The sequence below is a fragment of the Oncorhynchus gorbuscha genome, unplaced genomic scaffold (assembly GCF_021184085.1).
Source record: "Oncorhynchus gorbuscha isolate QuinsamMale2020 ecotype Even-year unplaced genomic scaffold, OgorEven_v1.0 Un_scaffold_1694, whole genome shotgun sequence".
Lineage (NCBI taxonomy): Eukaryota > Metazoa > Chordata > Actinopteri > Salmoniformes > Salmonidae > Oncorhynchus > Oncorhynchus gorbuscha.
The window spans coordinates 91,073-110,620 of NW_025746397.1; the positions used below are offsets into that span (position 1 = coordinate 91,073).

General features: G+C 43.8%; 1 protein-coding gene across 1 annotated transcript; it reads right to left on the reverse strand.

Annotated features, from left to right (window-relative positions):
• Window positions 1-6,297: 6,297 nt before the first annotated feature.
• Window positions 6,298-18,616, reverse strand: LOC124023833. Its single transcript, XM_046338042.1, has 8 exons — window positions 18,535-18,616; window positions 16,835-17,037; window positions 15,408-15,509; window positions 13,699-13,794; window positions 13,417-13,527; window positions 10,534-10,666; window positions 10,293-10,409; window positions 6,298-7,325 (listed from the first exon to the last, which is right to left on the reverse strand). The coding sequence occupies exons 1-8, from the start codon at window positions 18,554-18,556 to the stop codon at window positions 7,297-7,299; spliced, it is 813 nt and encodes a 270-aa protein (XP_046193998.1). The 5' UTR covers window positions 18,557-18,616; the 3' UTR covers window positions 6,298-7,296.
• Window positions 18,617-19,548: the final 932 nt, after the last annotated feature.

A 19,548-nucleotide genomic window follows, 5' to 3' on the forward strand; every position in this document is an offset into this window, starting at 1 on the left:
TATAGGCCCAGTAGAATCTATATATATATATATGGTGTTATGTCATGGTGGACTGAGGTCTATAGGCCCAGTAGAATCTATATATATGGTGGCCTGAGGTCTATAGGCCCAGTAGAATCTATATATATGGTGGACTGAGGTCTATAGCCCCAGTAGAATCTATATATATGGTGGACTGAGGTCTATAGCCCCAGTAGAATCTATATATATGGTGTTATGTCATGGTGGACAGAGGTCTATAGGCCCAGTAGAATCTATATATATGGTGGCCTGAGGTCTATAGGCCCAGTAGAATCTATATATATGGTGGACTGAGGTCTATAGCCCCAGTAGAATCTATATATATGGTGTTATGTCATGGTGGCCTGAGGTCTATAGGCCCAGTAGAATCTATATATATGGTGGACTGAGGTCTATAGCCCCAGTAGAATCTATATATATGGTGGACTGAGGTCTATAGCCCCAGTAGAATCTATATATATGGTGTTATGTCATGGTGGACTGAGGTCTATAGCCCCAGTAGAATCTATATATATGGTGTTATGTCATGGTGGACTGAGGTCTATAGCCCCAGTAGAATCTATATATATGGTGTTATGTCATGGTGGACTGAGGTCTATAGGCCCAGTAGAATCTATATATATGGTGGCCTGAGGTCTATAGCCCCAGTAGAATCTATATATATGGTGTTATGTCATGGTGGCCTGAGGTCTATAGGCCCAGTAGAATCTATATATATATGGTGGACTGAGGTCTATAGCCCCAGTAGAATCTATATATATGGTGTTATGTCATGGTGGCCTGAGGTCTATAGGCCCAGTAGAATCTATATATATGGTGTTATGTCATGGTGGCCTGAGGTCTATAGGCCCAGTAGAATCTATATATATGGTGGACTGAGGTCTATAGCCCCAGTAGAATCTATATATATGGTGGCCTGAGGTCTATAGGCCCAGTAGAATCTATATATATGGTGTTATGTCATGGTGGACTGAGGTCTATAGGCCCAGTAGAATCTATATATATGGTGTTATGTCATGGTGGACTGAGGTCTATAGGCCCAGTAGAATCTATATATATGGTGGCCTGAGGTCTATAGGCCCAGTAGAATCTATATATATGGTGGACTGAGGTCTATAGCCCCAGTAGAATCTATATATATGGTGTTATGTCATGGTGGACTGAGGTCTATAGGCCCAGTAGAATCTATATATATGGTGTTATGTCATGGTGGACTGAGGTCTATAGGCCCAGTAGAATCTATATATATGGTGTTATGTCATGGTGGCCTGAGGTCTATAGCCCCAGTAGAATCTATATATATGGTGGACTGAGGTCTATAGCCCCAGTAGAATCTATATATATGGTGTTATGTCATGGTGGACTGAGGTCTATAGGCCCAGTAGAATCTATATATATGGTGTTATGTCATGGTGGACTGAGGTCTATAGGCCCAGTAGAATCTATATATATATATATGGTGTTATGTCATGGTGGCCTGAGGTCTATAGGCCCAGTAGAATCTATATATATGGTGGCCTGAGGTCTATAGCCCCAGTAGAATCTATATATATGGTGGACTGAGGTCTATAGCCCCAGTAGAATCTATATATATGGTGTTATGTCATGGTGGCCTGAGGTCTATAGGCCCAGTAGAATCTATATATATGGTGTTATGTCATGGTGGACTGAGGTCTATAGCCCCAGTAGAATCTATATATATGGTGGCCTGAGGTCTATAGGCCCAGTAGAATCTATATATATGGTGGCCTGAGGTCTATAGCCCCAGTAGAATCTATATATATGGTGGACTGAGGTCTATAGCCCCAGTAGAATCTATATATATGGTGGCCTGAGGTCTATAGGCCCAGTAGAATCTATATATATGGTGTTATGTCATGGTGGACTGAGGTCTATAGCCCCAGTAGAATCTATATATATGGTGTTATGTCATGGTGGCCTGAGGTCTATAAGCCCAGTAGAATCTATATATATGGTGGCCTGAGGTCTATAGGCCCAGTAGAATCTATATATATGGTGTTATGTCATGGTGGCCTGAGGTCTATAGGCCCAGAAACACTTTCTACTCCACCCACTCCATTGGTCCCAATGAAATAATTGGCTTAGAGAGAAAAAATGACTCACTACCCTAAGTCTCTCTGGATAAGAGCATCTGCTGAATGACTCACTACCCCAAGTCTCTCTGGATAAGAGCGTCTGCTGAATGACTCACTACCCCAAGTCTCTCCTAAATGACTCACTACCCCAAGTCTCTCCTAAATGACTCACTACCCCAAGTCTCTCCTAAATGACTCACTACCCCAAGTCTCTCCTAAATGACTCACTACCCCAAGTCTCTCCTAAATGACTCACTACCCCAAGTCTCTCCTAAATGACTCACTACCCCAAGTCTCTCCTAAATGACTCACTACCCCAAGTCTCTCCTAAATGACTCACTACCCCAAGTCTCTCCTAAATGACTCACTACCCCAAGTCTCTCCTAAATGACTCACTACCCCAAGTCTCTCCTAAATGACTCACTACCCCAAGTCTCTCCTAAATGACTCACTACCCCAAGTCTCTCCTAAATGACTCACTACCCCAAGTCTCTCCTAAATGACTCACTACCCCAAGTCTCTCCTAAATGACTCACTACCCCAAGTCTCTCTGGATGACAGTGTCTGCTAAATGACTATTATGTAAATGATACATGCCTACAGTGTATTGCATTGGTACCAAGTGGGTGGGGTAGAAAGTGCTGCTGGGTATTGAGACCACAGTCCCACAAGAAATAACACCATATACAGATTCTACAGGCCCTATACAGTAATATATATAGACCCTATACAGTAATCTATATAGACCCTATACAGTAATATATATAGACCCTATACAGTAATCTACAGGCCCTTACAGCAGATACTCGAACTCTACAAGCTTCACAGCACCACATCTGCAGCTGTGATACACAAGCTGAAAGCAGCCTTTGCCAGGCATGGCATTGTAGAGATGTTAATATCTGACAATGGGCCCTGTTACAAATCCAATGAGTTTGAATCCTTCACAAAAGCACGGGAGTTCACACACGTCACCACAAACCCACATTACCCTCAAAGTAATGGCCTTGCTGACAAATCTGTGCAGATTGCTAAATCTCTCATGGACAAAGCAAAAGCAGACGAGAGACTCCTACATCAGTCTCCTTGAATACCGTTGTTTTGATGAGACACGGACTTCGTTCAGTCCTTCCCAGCACCAACCAGCAGCTGCAACCTGAGGTCGTCAGTAATATGTTATTTGTTTTAAAAGAAGGGAGATGTAATATTCATGTGTAAACATACTGAATTGTAATTGGATGCATTTTACCGCCGTATCATACTGTGCTATGATTGGTTAAGACCACCCGGATGGTTATGTCATGGTTAGTTGATCCTGGTTGGAGATACGTGATACCAGTTATAGCTAGCTAATAAAGAGCTACATTAAGACATATCCTGTAGTACTGCATTTTATTATTTTGTACAAAGCGTGCAAAACAAGACATACCCCACACAAGAACAACCAGTAGACACCATTATTGTTGTGTTAGCCAAATTGAAAATTAAACTGTTTTCAAATGTCTTGCACATTGGTCAGTCTTTGCATTACTAGTGTACAATATGGAATAGTTGAGAAGCTCCCGTATAGTTTGAATAGAGTGCCTTCTTTTGGTTTTAGATAGTAACAGTTAGCCATACTCACGAAGAATGAATGTGGCTTTGGCCGCACCACGTCCAAGGCTAACGTAAGTCTTTTCAGTTTTTTAAAAATCCTCTTGTAGTTAAAGCAGAACTAGGAACCAAGCTACTGTTGATGAACCCAATGACGGCAGAGAAGAAGAGAACCATGTGACCAGAAAACAAACGAATAGGAGGAACAATAAAGAACTGGATTAAAAGATGGTTCTGGAACTAAACAAGAGAACAGCGAAACAGAACATTGTTTTGAGAGCTTCTCCTCAGTCATCTCTATCCAAGAGGACAGCGAAACAGAACGTTGTTTTGAGAGCTTCTACTCAGTCCTCTCTATCCAAGAGGACAGTGAAACAGAACATTGTTTTGAGAGCTTCTACCCAGTCCTCTCTATCTTCACCAAAGTATCTTATTAAAGGTGCAATCTGCAATATAGTAAATGCAGTTTAATGGTCACATTAGTTAAAGGCCCAGTGCGTTCAAAAACATGATTTTCCTGTGTTTTATATATATTTCCACAATATGAGGTTGGAATAATATTGTGAAAATGATGATAATGCCCTTTTAGTGTAAGAGCTGTTTGAAAAGACCGCCTGAAATCTCTGTTTTGGTGGGATGGAGTTTTTCCCTAGCTACCATGACAGAGAACAAAGCCGGTGAGAGTACCGTTGAGGACAGTGGAGTCTCTCTATCGCACGTGAAAGATCTTTTACATTAACAAAAATAGATCTACAAGCGGTTGTGACAACAACAAAATAGCTTCAAGTGTTTTGTCCAAATACTGGTGGATTCAACTAATAAAATAATGGACGATCCGACCAGAGGGGTCCAGGACCCGAAGAGTTGTTCTTGTCTATTAATGTTCTGTATTATGTCATGTTTCATAGGGATCCTAATAAAATACAAAATACCCTGCCTGGTGACATCACCGGAAGGTAAATTAGTTAATGGACCAATAAGACAGTTCCAAACTTCTCTGCCAATAACAGCTGGTTTTCTGTTTTCACCTCCCCACTGAGGCCACTCCCAGACTCTCTCTTCGCTGAGAAACAATTTTTGTTTATTTTTTGACAATTTGAATTGAAAACAATCACAGTAAGGTACTTATTTGTTACCCAGAAAATGATTGGATTATTAAGATAGAAATGATTGTGGCTTTCAATCATGTTGGCTTTATCGTGTTAATTCAGCCCGTGTCTCACGACTGACATACGTAACTGCCAAAATAAAGGAAACACCAACATAAGTGTCTTATTGGGGTGTTGGGTCACCACGAGCCAGAACAACTTCAATGCACCTTGGCATAGATTATACAAGAGTCTGGAACTCTATTGGAGGGATGTGACACCCTTATTCCATGAGAAATTCAATAATTCGTTATTTTGTTGATGGTGGTGGGAAAACGCTGGCTCCGGCCCTGCTCCAGAATCTCCCTGGGTTGAGATCTGGTGACTGAGACGGCCATGGCATGTGGTTTACATCGTTTTCATGCTCATCAAACTATGCTGTGGGGCGGCAGGGTAGCCTAGTGGTTAGAGCGTTGGACTAGTAACCGGAAGGTTGCAAGTTCAAATCCCAGAGCTGACAAGGTACAAATCTGTCGTTCTGCCCCTGAACCCACTGTTCCTAGGCTGTAATTGAAAATAAGAAATTGTTCTTAACTGACTTGCCTAGTTAAATAAAGGTAAATAAATAAAATTAAAAACATTCTGTGACCACTCATGCCCTGTGGATGAGGGGCATTATCATCCTATGAGAGCATAGCCATGGTAGCCAAAAAAATTGCCTGACCAGCATTTTTATACCAGTACATGACCCTAAGCATGATGGGATGTTAATTGCTTAATTAACTCAGGAACCACACCTGTGTAGATTCACCTGCTTTGTTTTCCATTATTTTGGCAGTTACCTGTAACAACCAAAACCTTTAAGAATTATTTCCACAGAATAATAATTTCTGTACAATGGATGTAAATTCAGAACCTGTTGTCTTTAACTTTTCACTAAGACAGAGGAGGGGCCAAAATGATTCATTTTGACTTGTTTCTAACTGTTCATTACATCGTAGAACAAATTGTAACGTACAAAATGGAAGGATGACAAAATTGAGGATAATGCATGTTGGGTTGCTGTTATGTTTATTACAATTCTTGTAGACATATAGTTGCAGTTTTGTAAAGGACATATACAATTGGCTGTTTTACAAAGCTAAGAAGTTTGTAATTAAAAATGTAAAAAACTTTTTCAACAGATTATTTCATTCAAAAAGGGAGAATTCAAAATGACCTCCTTCAATAGGAGAATTCAAAATGAACTCCTTCAATAGGGAGAATTCAAAATGACCTCATTCAATAGGGAGAATTCAAAATGAACTCCTTCAATAGGGAGAATTCAAAATGACCTCATTCAATAGGGAGAATTCAAAATGAACTCCTTCAATAGGGAGAATTCAAAATGAACTCCTTCAATAGGGAGAATTCAAAATGACCTCCTTCAATATGGAGAATTCAAAATGAACTCTTCTTCATTCAATAGGGGAGAATTCAATAAAATTCAAAATGAACTCATTCAATATGGAGAATTCAAAATTAACTTAATTCAAAATTAACTCAAAGAAGCAGTTTTTTGTTGTGGAAAATGTAGAAAGGTTTTAGTCTGTTGATAAGAACCACCCAACAGGAATCTAATTTACCCGACAAAATACATCTGATTAGTGTATATCACAAATCAAAATGACTAGTGCTCTTTTCAGAGTTGGCTGAATTACGAGTTTACTGGCACGAGCCGCAGTATTCAGACTTCTACACGTGTGCTTGAAACTGGACAGTGCATCATCCCTCCCCAACAACGTACCCAATGGAACATCTGCCCACTGAGAGATCTGTTAAAACAGCATTTTATAGGCGTTTCAGTCTTCAGTGATTCCTCCAATCAGAGAACCCGACAATATTTAATCAACTCTCAGAAAGTTCTGGATCGTTGCAATTAGACAGCCATGGACAATTGTGCAAGACAATTTTTTTTAAACCATTCATGTCGTACTTAATTGACCTTATTTATGCGACGGGTGGTATAAGGTCTATTGCATTTGGTAACATCCCCATTGACATTGGTCTAATAGACTAATTGATAACCTCGTTAAAATCGTAAGTTGATGTCTCCATTCCAAACCGTAATGGCATGCACCTGCGCCACTTCCTATGGACGTGCTTTATGCTGCCTTCATGACAAATGGGAAACTGGGCGCAACGAGTTGAGTACATTCACATGCTTTAAACCAATTTAGAAAACGCCGATTGGCTGGATGGCAAAGCTGTGTCAACCACAAACTGAATGTACAGCAACCTGCTCACTAACTTATTTTCAAAAAAAACATATTAATAGATTTTTTTTGTTTAAATGGTTTCATAAATAATGTTTTGTTGTTGCATTTAACTGCCAAAAAAAATGCTGTTATCAAAGGTGATTTCCTTTGTGACGTCAGAGTTCCGCATGTGGCAGAAGCCGGAAGCTCAGAGATGACAGATACGTTTCCTTCACAAGTAGTTCCCAGTTGGAGAGGCGTTCAAGTGGATTCTTCACACAGTCGGATTGCTGGAATTCACAAATTTACAAGATGTTATGAACATTCTGAGACGGAATTAGAACGTCGGAATACTGACAGACACAATAAGAACATAAGAACTATTTTATCTTAACCTCTTGAGCCCCAAAGGCAACTAGGAACACAAAGCTTGATGTTGTCTCAAATCGCCTTTCTGTCTAAAGCCCCTCCCGCAAACCGGACATTTAAAAGGCCTCTCCCCCGTGTGACACATCATGTGCAGTTTCAGATGCTTATTGGTGGTAAAGCGTACTCGACAGAGAGCACACGCGAATGGCCGCTCCCCCGTATGAATCAGTCGATGTTGTGTCAGCGTACCCTTCCGCTTAAAGGTTTTCCCACAGTCTGTGCAAGAGTATGCCCGCTCGTCTGTGTGCACACGCTCGTGTGATTCCAACGCACTCTGAGATGGGAAGTCCTTGCCACACGTATCACATAGATAAGGCCTGTAACTATGACAACGAATATGAAACTTCAATTGGTTGTGTCCAGCAAACATCTTGCCACAAAAGCTACAGGAGAACCCATCTCCTGTGTGACATACCATGTGTGATTTCAGTTTCTTTTCACTTGTGAACTGTTGCAGACATTCAGGGCAGGTGAAGACCGGCGTGTCTTTTGTGGGAACGATTACGGTGGTAAGATTACGCCGCGTTGGCCCACAACCTGATTTGTTGGCCAGGTGAAACTTTAAATCCCTGTTGCGACCAAAGCACCTTGAACATATGGGACACTTAATGGCTCCCTCGCCGTGACGTCTCAGATGCAAAATCAGGGATTGTTTCCTACGAAAACTCTTGGAACACACGTGACATGTTCTAGAATCTAAATTCACACCAGGGGGCAGAGTGGGGGAAGCGGCGCAGCTTGTTGGGTTCTGGGATTCAGTACTGTGGGTCTGGGGAGTCTCTATCCCGTTCCTCCTTGAAGGCAGAGATGTGCCTCCACCTGCTGGGTCAACCTCCCTTAGAGGTTGGCTTGGATTGACTTCATTAAAGTCTTGCTGTGTCTGAAAGTCCATCTCATCACAGTGGTTTTCTCTTCGGGGTGTATAGACCTGCTTACTGTAAGAGCAGTTCGCTGATCGAAAAAGCACCTTACAAATAAGTTTGACGGATCGACGGATTGGTTTAGCCGGTGTTGCCGAGACTCATTTGAGAAGCCGACGTCTGTGCTGCTGGACTGTGGGGTCTCCATCTCGTTTTCCCCTGTATGTAGTGGCCAGGCTGTCTGGTGTCTTTGAAGGTTCCCTTCCTGACTTGTCATTTCCTGCTGCTGTTGTCTATATTGAGATGTCCTCGTCCTGCAACCGGGACACTTCCTGGACTCTGGAATGTTTTGCCCGGAACACTGGTCCGAGTGTTTCTTCTGATCAGAGGTGCTTTGGAAACTCTCCCCACATTTAAAGCACAGGTAAGGAAGTACACCATGTTGAAATCTCAGATGTCTTCTCAGGTCTTCTCCGTTATCAAAAGCTTCTTTACATAAAAGGCATTTTGTGTAATGATTAGCTAGCTGAAAGGGCAGAGCATTGGAGGTGGTTGGGTTTTGGGGTGTTGTGTTTGAGGGCTGAGGCATCTCTGTCGCATTTTCTACTGCTGCCAAAACAGCGCCGGCCTCTGGAAGAGCCTCCCTCGGAAGTTGCTGTGGGTTCACGTCCTCACGCTCGTTTGGCTCAGAGAGAGCAAAGGTGTCTCCGCACAGAGAGCAAGAGAGACGTTTCTTCGTCTTCAAACACACTTTTTTGTGTTTCTTCAAAGTGGAGTTCTCAAAAACATCCCCGCAGTTGAGGCACAGGAGCTTCCCATGTGTGTATCTCACGTGCTTTCCCACGTGCGATGCCTTACTGAAGGTCTCGTCGCACACGGAGCGTTTGGTGACTTTGGAAGACTGTCTTGGTTTACCGTGTTGGATTGTCATGTGCCTTCTCTGGGGTAAAGTGTCGCGGCTCTGAGATATCTCTGTGCAATCCTCCGGCGATGTCGATGTCCTGCACAAATTAGAAACGTCCCGCACTTCCTTTTCGAGGTGGTGAGCTCCTGGTTGGGGCTGAGATATCTCTGTGCAATCCTCCGTTGATGTCGCAGACGTGTTGTCCTCTTCTGGTTGATCAGACGTGTTGTCCTCTTCTGGTTGATCAGACGTGTTGTCCTCTTTTGGTTGATCAGACGTGTTGTCCTCTTCTGGTTGATCAGACGTGTTGTCCTCTTCTGGTTGATCAGACGTGTTGTCCTCTTCTGGTTGATCAGACGTGTTGTCCTCTTCTGGTTGATCAGACGTGTTGTCCTCTTCTGGTTGAGCTGCCGCCTCACACACATTCTGACGATGCTTCTGCATGTCGTCACGGTGTTCAACGTCTTGTCTACTACACTGGTAAGGCCTCTGCTCAGTGTGAGATGTTATGTGTGCTGTCAAATCCTTTGCTTCCCTGAAAGTTTTCCCACACAAGGAGCATTTTTTGACACGCTTGCTTCTTTTAGGCTGCCCCTTAGTACGGCATGGGCCAGGGACCAGAGAATACTGAGGTCGGCTATCTGAGGGCTCGACTTCGACATTCCTCTGTGATACCACCCGTTCTCCTCTCCGTCCTTGGGTTTCCACATTGTCAATCTGAAGCCTCTCTCTGCTCGGTGTTGGAAAGACCTCAGACACAGGTGACAGCGTATCAGTAATGTCAAGTCTGTGCAGCAGCACCGTGGGCTGACGGAGCCGACAGGACGTAGACCAATCAGAAACGTCCCGCGCTTCCTTTTCGAAGCGGTGAGCTCCCGGTTGGATTTTCGGCCCACTGTCAGCACGAAGGAGAATAAAAACCTGATCCATTTCACTCTCTTCGTCAAGAGTTTCCTTGTCCACCTCTTCATTCGAGGGGAAAATGTCGCCATTTGCAGTGGGGTCTAAATTCATCCCTCGTTGACTCTCCCTGTAATCCAGCGAAGGTGTCATTTCTGACTCACAGCAACATGATGCAGGGCTTTGAATGGTCATACATGTCTGTATGGCTTCTGATTGGATCTCTGGGTCAGCTTGGTCAGTGGATGACTCTCGGGGAGATGGAGACAGGATGTGGTCCTCTCCAGATGACAGAGCCGAGGACAAGAGAAGAAGAGAAGGGAATATCAAAACACGAATGTCAAAAAAACATAAAGAACATAAAAATATCATTCCCTCATTTTTCAAAAAGTCTTCTTCTCCTACCATTGGCCTCAACATGTGGGATTGGAGAAAGGTTGGTGTGGTACTGGAGAAGGGTCCTCAAAGGTTGAGGGTGATGCACAGACTGCCCACACTCCTCCAGAACAGAGGGGTCAGGTAGAAACCAAGATGCAATCTGAGGGAAAGAGAATGGCAACAGATCCAGTTCTATAATATCATAACCTCGTTGCCCTAGAAAATGTTCATTTTTTTACTATTATTTGTCTTTTTTACATAAAAAAGCTGTTATTGCCATCCACGTCCTGTAAAAGTTTACTGACTGTAGTATAATTAATAAAAGGAATTCGAATTACCTTGTGAACTTTTAATACAAGCAACTAGATTGTAATTGTCCATAAAGAAACATTGTGTGACTTGCTTGAGCTATTTGAATGTATTTTCGTGGTAGTGGAAGAAGTGTTGTGATTTTGGATTTGAAAAGCAGAGTAGACGAGGATTTCATACACTACGTTTTTGTCTAACTTGTTGTAGAAACCAAGATGCAGTCTGAGGGAAAGAGAAGGGCTTGACAATGACAACAGATCCAGTTCTATAATATCATAACCTCAACTTCTAGATCCAGTTCTATAATATCATAACCTCAACTTCTAGATCCAGTTCTATAATATCATAACCTCAACTTCTAGATCCAGTTCTATAATATCATAACCTCAACTTCTAGATCCAGTTCTATAATATCATAACCTCAACTTCTAGATCCAGTTCTATAATATCATAACCTCAACTTCTAGATCCAGTTCTATAATATCATAACCTCAACTTCTAGATCCAGTTCTATAATATCATAACCTCAACTTCTAGATCCAGTTCTATAATATCATAACCTCAACTTCTAGATCCAGTTCTATAATATCATAACCTCAACTTCTAGATCCAGTTCTATAATATCATAACCTCAACTTCTAGATCCAGTTCTATAATATCATAACCTCAACTTCTAGATCCAGTTCTATAATATCATAACCTCAACTTCTAGATCCAGTTCTATAATATCATAACCTCAACTTCTAGATCCAGTTCTATAATATCATAACCTCAACTTCTAGATCCAGTTCTATAATATCATAACCTCAACTTCTAGATCCAGTTCTATAATATCATAACCTCAACTTCTAGATCCAGTTCTATAATATCATAACCTCAACTTCTAGATCCAGTTCTATAATATCATAACCTCAACTTCTAGATCCAGTTCTATAATATCATAACCTCAACTTCCTAAACAATGTTTGGTTTGTTTCTAGCTTGTTAGCTAGCTGCCTAGCCAGTTAAAATAATGACCAGAGCATATAGCTGACAACGTCTTCACTTCAGCTCATTTGTATCCATCATTACAGGAAGATAAATTACAACAAGATCTAAATAATGTGACGAAATAAAAGCCGGGCATTCTATTTAAAGATCTTTTAGAAGCGCGTGCCCTCCCTCTCTCGTTTCCGGTAACCATGACAACGGACTCTGAAAACGGGGGGGTCAAAGTTCAGTTTTTACGTCTGCAACATGAACATGGAAACCGACAGTCGCAGCTACGGTCGACAGACAGTCAAATCCACCGGAGTATAAAATGAAATGTCGAGTCTACAAACACGTCGTTAGGCCAAGTATAAAACAGCCTTACGATGTTGTATGCTCTTAAGTTTTCGTCTAAGTTGTTGGGAAAGTGGTTTGGACAATGTTTACAGTGAACAGAAAGTCACTATTCAACAATAGAAGCGTTAGAATGTTGGAAGAAATTCCATTAAAGTGGATTAAGTTTTTTTTTTTTTAGAAGGAAAAAAACATTGAATAGTTTTTAAAGTATAAATGGTTTCAAAAAGGTGTATTTAAGCATACTATTCCAGACCAGTCTGCACGTTTTAAAGTTTTGAATGGCTTCAACGGTGTTAGGCGAGTAGCGTTCCAAAGAATAACTACAAGGCAAAATGAAGCTGTACAATATTTAAAGTGTGGCTGCTGAAGTACACCACATTAATACATCTGAAAAGAAACAGTGTTTTTCCAGGACGCTGACAATATGCATGAATGGTATTAAAACGCACAATGGTATAAAATATACCTTACACCGGGGCGGCAGGGTAGCCTAGTGGTGAGAGTGTAGGGGCGGCAGGGTAGCCTAGTGGTTAGAGTGTAGGGGTGGCAGGTAGCCTAGTGGTTAGAGTGTAGGGGCGGCAGGTAGCCTAGTGGTTAGAGTGGAGGGGTGGCAGGTAGCCTAGTGGTGAGAGTGTAGGGGAGGCAGGTAGCCTAGTGGTGAGAGTGTATGGGCGGCAGGTAGCCTAGTGGTTAGAGTGTAGGGCCGGAGGTAGCCTAGTGGTTAGAGTGTTGCAGGGTAGCCTAGTGGTTAGAAGGGGCGGCAGGGTCGCCTAGTGGTTAGAGTGTAGGGCGGCACAGTGGTTGGTAGGGGCACATAGCCTAGTGGTTAGAGTTTTGGGGCGGCAGGTAGCCTAGTGGTTAGAATGGGCGGCAGGGTAGCCTAGTGGTTAACGCCTACTGTAGGGGCGGCAGGGTAGCCTAGGCCAGGGTAGCCTAGTGGTTGAAAAGTGGTTAAGCAAGTGGTTAGAGTTAGGGGCGGCAGGGTAGCCTAGTGGTTAGAGTTAAGCCTAGTGGTTGAGCGTTGGTTAGTAACCGGAAGGTTGCATGTTCAAACCCCGAGGTGACAAGGTACAAAATCTGTCGTTCTGCCCCTGAACAGGCAGTTAACCCAAAACATTGAAAATAAGAATTTGTTATTAACTGACTTGCCTGGTTAAATAAAGGTAAAATAAAAAACCTTTTATTCATCCAATGAATGGATATTTTTGCATTTGTGTAAATGTTTGGTATCACCCTGATGAAGCCTCAGTCGGGCGCTGATGAAGATAGTGGTACCTGTTGAAGGGTCGGTATTGGAAGCAGCTTCTCCAGTCTGGAGAGGAACTCCCACACCAGAGTCTGCAGTGCAGAGTGATACTTTGAGCCAAATTCCTCTGGAAAAACGTTCTGAGAAACAACCAAAGAAGTAGAGAATAGGACAGTGCTTTTAAAAAAAAATCTAAGCATTTAACATTACCTTGACAAAGCATTCAACACCTTGGAGTTATTATCCTCCTCACCACCATCATCATCACCACCATCATCATCATCAACAGAATCAGCTACTTAGTCACTGACCTGAAAGAAGCGTTCCCTCTCAACTGGGTCTTCCAGCAGCGTTTTAATCAGCTTCAGGAAGTTGGATTCTGATGCCTCCACCTCAGGATCACAAATCTACAGGAAGTATGGACAGCACAGTGAATAACAGGAAGTATGGACAGCACAGTGACTAACAGGAAGTATGGAGAGCACAGTGACTAACAGGAAGTATGGATAGCACAGTGACTAACAGGAAGTATGGACAGCACAGTGAATAACAGGAAGTATGGATAGCACAGTGAATAACAGGAAGTATGGATAGCACAGTGAATAACAGGAAGTATGGACAGCACAGTGAATAACAGGAAGTATGAATAGCACAGTGACTAAAAGGAAGTATGGACAGCACAGTGAATAACAGGAAGTATGGATAGCACATTGAATAACAGGAAGTATGGATAGCACAGTGAATAACAGGAAGTATGGATAGCACAGTGACTAACAGGAAGTATGGACAGCACAGTGAATAACAGGAAGTATGGATAGCACAGTGAATAACAGGAAGTATGGATAGCACAGTGAATAACAGGAAGTATGGATAGCACAGTGAATAACAGGAAGTATGGATAGCACAGTGACTAACAGGAAGTATGGATAGCACAGTGACTAACAGGAAGTATGGATAGCAGAGTGAATAACAGGAAGTATGGATAGCACATTGACTAACAGGAAGTATGGATAGCACAGTGACTAACAGGAAGTATGGATAGCACAGTGACTAACAGGAAGTATGGATAGCACAGTGACTAACAGGAAGTATGGATAGCAGAGTGAATAACAGGAAGTATGGATAGCAGAGTAAATAACAGGAAGTATGGATAGCACAGTGACTAACAGGAAGTATGGATAGTACAGTGACTAACAGGAAGTATGGATAGCACAGTGACTAACAGGAAGTATGGATAGCAGAGTGAATAACAGGAATTATGGATAGCACAGTGAATAACAGGAAGTATGGATAGCACAGTGACTAACGGGAAGTATGGATAGCACAGTGACTAACAGGAAGTATGGATACCACAGTGACTAACAGGAAGTATGGATAGCACAGTGACAAACAGGAAGTATGGATAGCAGAGTGAATAAATCAAAAGAGCCAGCATCTAGAACACCTTGCCTGGCTAGGTGAATGCCGTTGACGTCCCTCTCTGGATGGATATAACCCATCTTAGCATGGATAATGACATTGAAGGCTTCCACCATTTTAAAGTAGTCAACTGGGTGGGGACTCCTATGGGTTGGGAGCGATCAGCCAATGATCAGAGCGAATGTCTTCTTTTTCATAAAGAGTGCTATTGTTTTTAAATGGCTTTGTTATAGGACCGCCATCTAGTGGCCAAACTAAATGAATGACACACTAGATTCAGTTCAAGACCCCAGCACTACAGGGGGCGGTACATCACCAATATTAGGTTTACACTAAGAAGAAAATGGACTTATTTAAAATGGAGACATCCCTCAATGGCGCTGGCCATGCTGTCCCAGAAGCCATTATGACACCGATACAAAGGTGAGCCGTGTTTCTGTCGCTATGGTTTGGTATCAACCACTACAAGTAATACCAGCAGAGTTACAATGTCATTGAGTGACACTCACCTGGTTGTCCCTATGAGTGATGCTACAGGTTTTCATCCTATTCAGGTGTGACTGGATGGTGTCAGAGTCGAGGTGTTCTGAGTGACACTCACCTGGTTGTCCCTATGAGTGATGCTACAGCTTTTCATCCGATTCAGGTGTGACTGGATGGTGTCAGAGTCGAGGTGTTCTGAGAACAACAACTTCAGAACCAGCTGATGGGAATAAAAGTTCAGATAACATTTTTTTAAAGAATTCCAGCAAACAAAACCAGTGTATTGACTGCAGCTGAGATGAGCCTTTTTCCCACGGAGACGTTTTAGCACGCTGTTGTAGGCAGCGTGTCTATGGAAACGGAGACGGTGTTGTAGGCAGCGTGTCTATGGAAACGGAGACGGTGTTGTAGGCAGCGTGTCTATGGAAACGGAGACATGTTGTAGGCAGCGTGTCTATGGAAACGGAGACGTGTTGTAGGCAGCGTGTCTATGGAAACGGAGACGGTGTTGTAGGCAGCGTGTCTATGGAAACGGAGACGGTGTTGTAGGCAACGTGTCTATGGAAACGGAGACGGTGTTGTAGGCAGCGTGTCTATGGAAACGGAGACGGTGTTGTAGGCAGCGTGTCTATGGAAACGGAGACGGTGTTGTAGGCAGCGTGTCTATGGAAACGGAGACGGTGTTGTAGGCAGCGTGTCTATGGAAACGGAGACGGTGTTGTAGGCAGCGTGTCTATGGAAACAGAGAAGGTGTTGTAGGCAGCGTGTCTATGGAAACGGAGACGGTGTTGTAGGCAGCGTGTCTATGGAAACGGAGACGGTGTTGTAGGCAGCGTGTCTATGGAAACGGAGACGGTGTTGTAGGCAGCGTGTCTATGGAAACGGAGACGCTGTTGTAGGCAGCATGTCTATGGAAACGGAGACGGTGTTGTAGGCAGCGTGTCTATGGAAACGGAGACGGTGTTGTAGGCAGCGTGTCTATGGAAACGGAGACGGTGTTATAGGTAGCGTGTCTATGGAAATGGAGACGTTGGGAGAATACTTTTTCACGGGACTATATCCATTTCTATAGCAATGCAATGTGGTATAGCCTAGTTCTCAAGCTAATTACTTCATAGGGTGAAGGGGAGATGAGACTCAGGAGAACCCCTTGATTATAACCAAACAACTACATGCATCTAATGAAGTGACCTCACCCCCCCGGTGTTGAAACAAGGGGTTCTCCTGAGTCTTGTCTCTCCTTCACCCTCTCCACCCATCAGCCCCATCTCTCCTCCACCCTCTCCACCCATCAGCCCCATCTCTCCTTCACCCTCTCCACCCATCAGCCCCATCTCTCCTTCACCCTCTCCACCCATCAGCTCCATCTCTCCTTCACCCTCTCCACCCATCAGCCCCATCTCTCCTTCACCCATCAGCCCCATCTCTCCTTCATCCTCTCCACCCATCAGCCCCATCTCTCCTTCACCCATCAGCCCCATCTCTCCTCCACCCATCAGCCCCATCTCTCCTTCACCCTCTCCACCCATCAGCTCCATCTCTCACCTGTGCTCTCAGACCCATGATGAGTTGGACTTTCTCTCTGTAACTCATCAGATCTGGGACTACGTCCAACACAGTGACGACAAACTCCTCCACCAAGCCGTAGTCCATGACGTCTCTCCGCTGAACAACCTGCCATAGAGCTGCAGACACCAGCCGCAGCGGAGGAACCAAAAGACGCAGAGACGCTGGGGGAAGAAATGGACCTACGGGCACAGATTCAGAAAAGGAGACATTTGTTTGTGGGCCAATCCCTGGGGAAGTCAACCTGAGCTTACAGAAATAAAGTTAGGCATTTCCAAATGATACCATGTTGCTAATTATCCCTGAGGTCTATATGTTGGAGTGCAGACTTATGTAGGAGTCTGCATGAATGTTGGCAAGTCTCAAATGATGCATTTCAGTCAATCATATTGCATGGCCTTTGGAAAGGGCTCACAGACCTTGTTGTTTCTCTGCCTCACAAGTGTTTGTTATGAAGCCGACACGGGCTCTGGCGCTCATCGGATGTGGCGGCAAACTATTACGGACGACAAATGGAAACCCAGACGTGAGCTGCCCAGTGCCTACCAGACGGGCAAAATGCCTTTTACGTTCGCTTCGAGGCAAGCAACACTGAAGCATGCATGAGAGCACCAGCTGTTCCGGACGACTGTGTGTAAGACCTTTAAACAGGTCAACATTCACGAGGACGCAGGGCCAGACATTACCAGGACGTTTACTCAGAGCATGCGCGGACCAACTGGCAAGTGTCTTAATTGACATTTTCAACCTCTCCCTGACCGAGTCTGTAATACCTACATGTTTCAAGCAGACCACCATAGTCCTTGTGCCCCCCCAAAAAGCTAAGGTAACCTGCCTGAATTTCAATATCCACCCTCCTCAAAGACAATCTGTTCCTGTTTCCATTGCGTATTTCTGAGACTTCACCTTTAAATCGCCATAGAAACGGACGCTCTCAACTAGATTGACCCACGATTATAGGCTATTATTATTTTTTGTGGTTATAGGCAATTAAGAGAAGGATCTGGAGATGGCTCCCGAGTGGTGCAGCTGTCTAAGGCACTGCATCTCAGAACTTGAGGTGTCACTTACAGACCCTGGTTCGATTCCAGGCTGTATCACAACCAGACGTAATTGGGGGAGTTCCATAGGGTGGCGCACTATTGGCCCAGCTTCTTCCGGGTTAGGCTGTCATTGTAAATAAGAATTTGTTCTGGTACCGACTTGCCTAGTTAAATAAAATGTTCAAAATTGTATGGGGGTATTTTACATGTTGTGTTGTGGATATGTTGTGATGTCGGGATGTTAAATGACGTACTGTTTTATCTTTAGTTCATTCAGCACAAATATAGTTCACTGATTTATATGTAATCTGGGTGCTTTGGTGTGTCTGGACCCCAAGAAGAGGAGCTGCTGCCTTGGCAGGAACTAATGGGGATCCCTAATAAATACAAAAGCTGCTCTTGACATAACGTGAAGCTTCCACGGAAAATTACAAGATAAAAAATTTCCGGCCGAATTCGTCATAAGGCTCGCTAGCCTAGCTATCACTTGATCGCAACTTAAATAAATCACTTTAGCTAGCTAGCTAGTTAGTTAGCTTTGAGACAGAGGCCAAAGAGAGAACAATTTTAGGAACATTTCTCTGCAGATGTTACCACACTGCAACGATAGCTAACTACTGTCTAGCTACTAGTTACCTTTTTCCTTGAGATGTTGCATTTCAAGCTTTGTTAGCTAGCTACGTGTTCCTGCCAGTAGCACGAACAGGTCAAATCCGGGTCACGGAATTTGGGGGAATTTCAAAATAAAAGTCCCCCCCATGCAATAGTAGAAAAGTGTCAAACGATTCATTTACAGTCACATCCATAATTATTGGCACCATTGATAAAGGGTATTGAAAATTCAATTATTTTATACCAATACAATTTCTCAGAGAAAGAGGTTTTGTTTAAAGGTCCAATGCATCTCAATATCAAATCATTTCTGGGTAACAATTAATACAGGGGTGCAACTTTAGTTTTAGAAGGGGAGGGGGGGCATAACCTGGCGGGGGGTTCTGGGGTTCCTGCTCCAGATTTTTGGGGGGGAATCTAAAGCTCATTTCCTGCCTTTCTACACAATCCAATATGACCCATGGCCTTTATAGTCGTCTCTATTTAGAACAACAAACAGGAAGCAAAAATGCCATTCAAAAATCTATATTGTGTTACAGTGCCTTAGACCTCTGCGCCACTCGGGAGCAGCACATCCTCCATATAATTAATCCCATAGGCCTAATGGTACTGTAGAGCTCTTTTTACTTGCACACAAGATAGCAGGGTCACCCCACCCTGCCCCTAGGGGTCCACCACCCTGCCCCTAGGAGTCCACCACCCTGCCCTTAGGAGTCCACCACCCTGCCCCTAGGGGTTTACCACCCTGCCCATAGGAGTCCACCACCCTGCCCTTAGGAGTGCACCACCCTGCCCCTAGGGGTCCACCACCCTGCCCCTCGGAGTCCACCACCCTGCCCCTAGGAGTCCACCACCCTGCCCCTAGGAGTGCACCACCCTGCCCCTCGGAGTCCACCACCCTGCCCATAGGGGTCCACCACCACCCTGCCCCAGGGGTTTCCACCACCCTGCCCATAGGAGTCCACCACCCTGCCCCTAGGAGTCCACCACCCTGCCCCTAGGAGTCCACCACCCTGCCCATAGGGGTCCACCACCCTG

Excerpts from the sequence above, each read along its gene's own strand:
- LOC124023833 (XM_046338042.1), bottom strand. The coding sequence starts at position 18,556 with ATGCAACATCTCAAGGAAAAAG. Across the intron at positions 10,410-10,533 it reads CCCACATGTTGAGGCCAATG|AGGACCACATCCTGTCTCCA; the intron begins GTAGGAGAAGAA and ends TGTCATCTGGAG. Across the intron at positions 7,326-10,292 it reads AAGCCCTGCATCATGTTGCT|CAATCCGACTGTGTGAAGAA; the intron begins GTGAGTCAGAAA and ends TGTGAATTCCAG.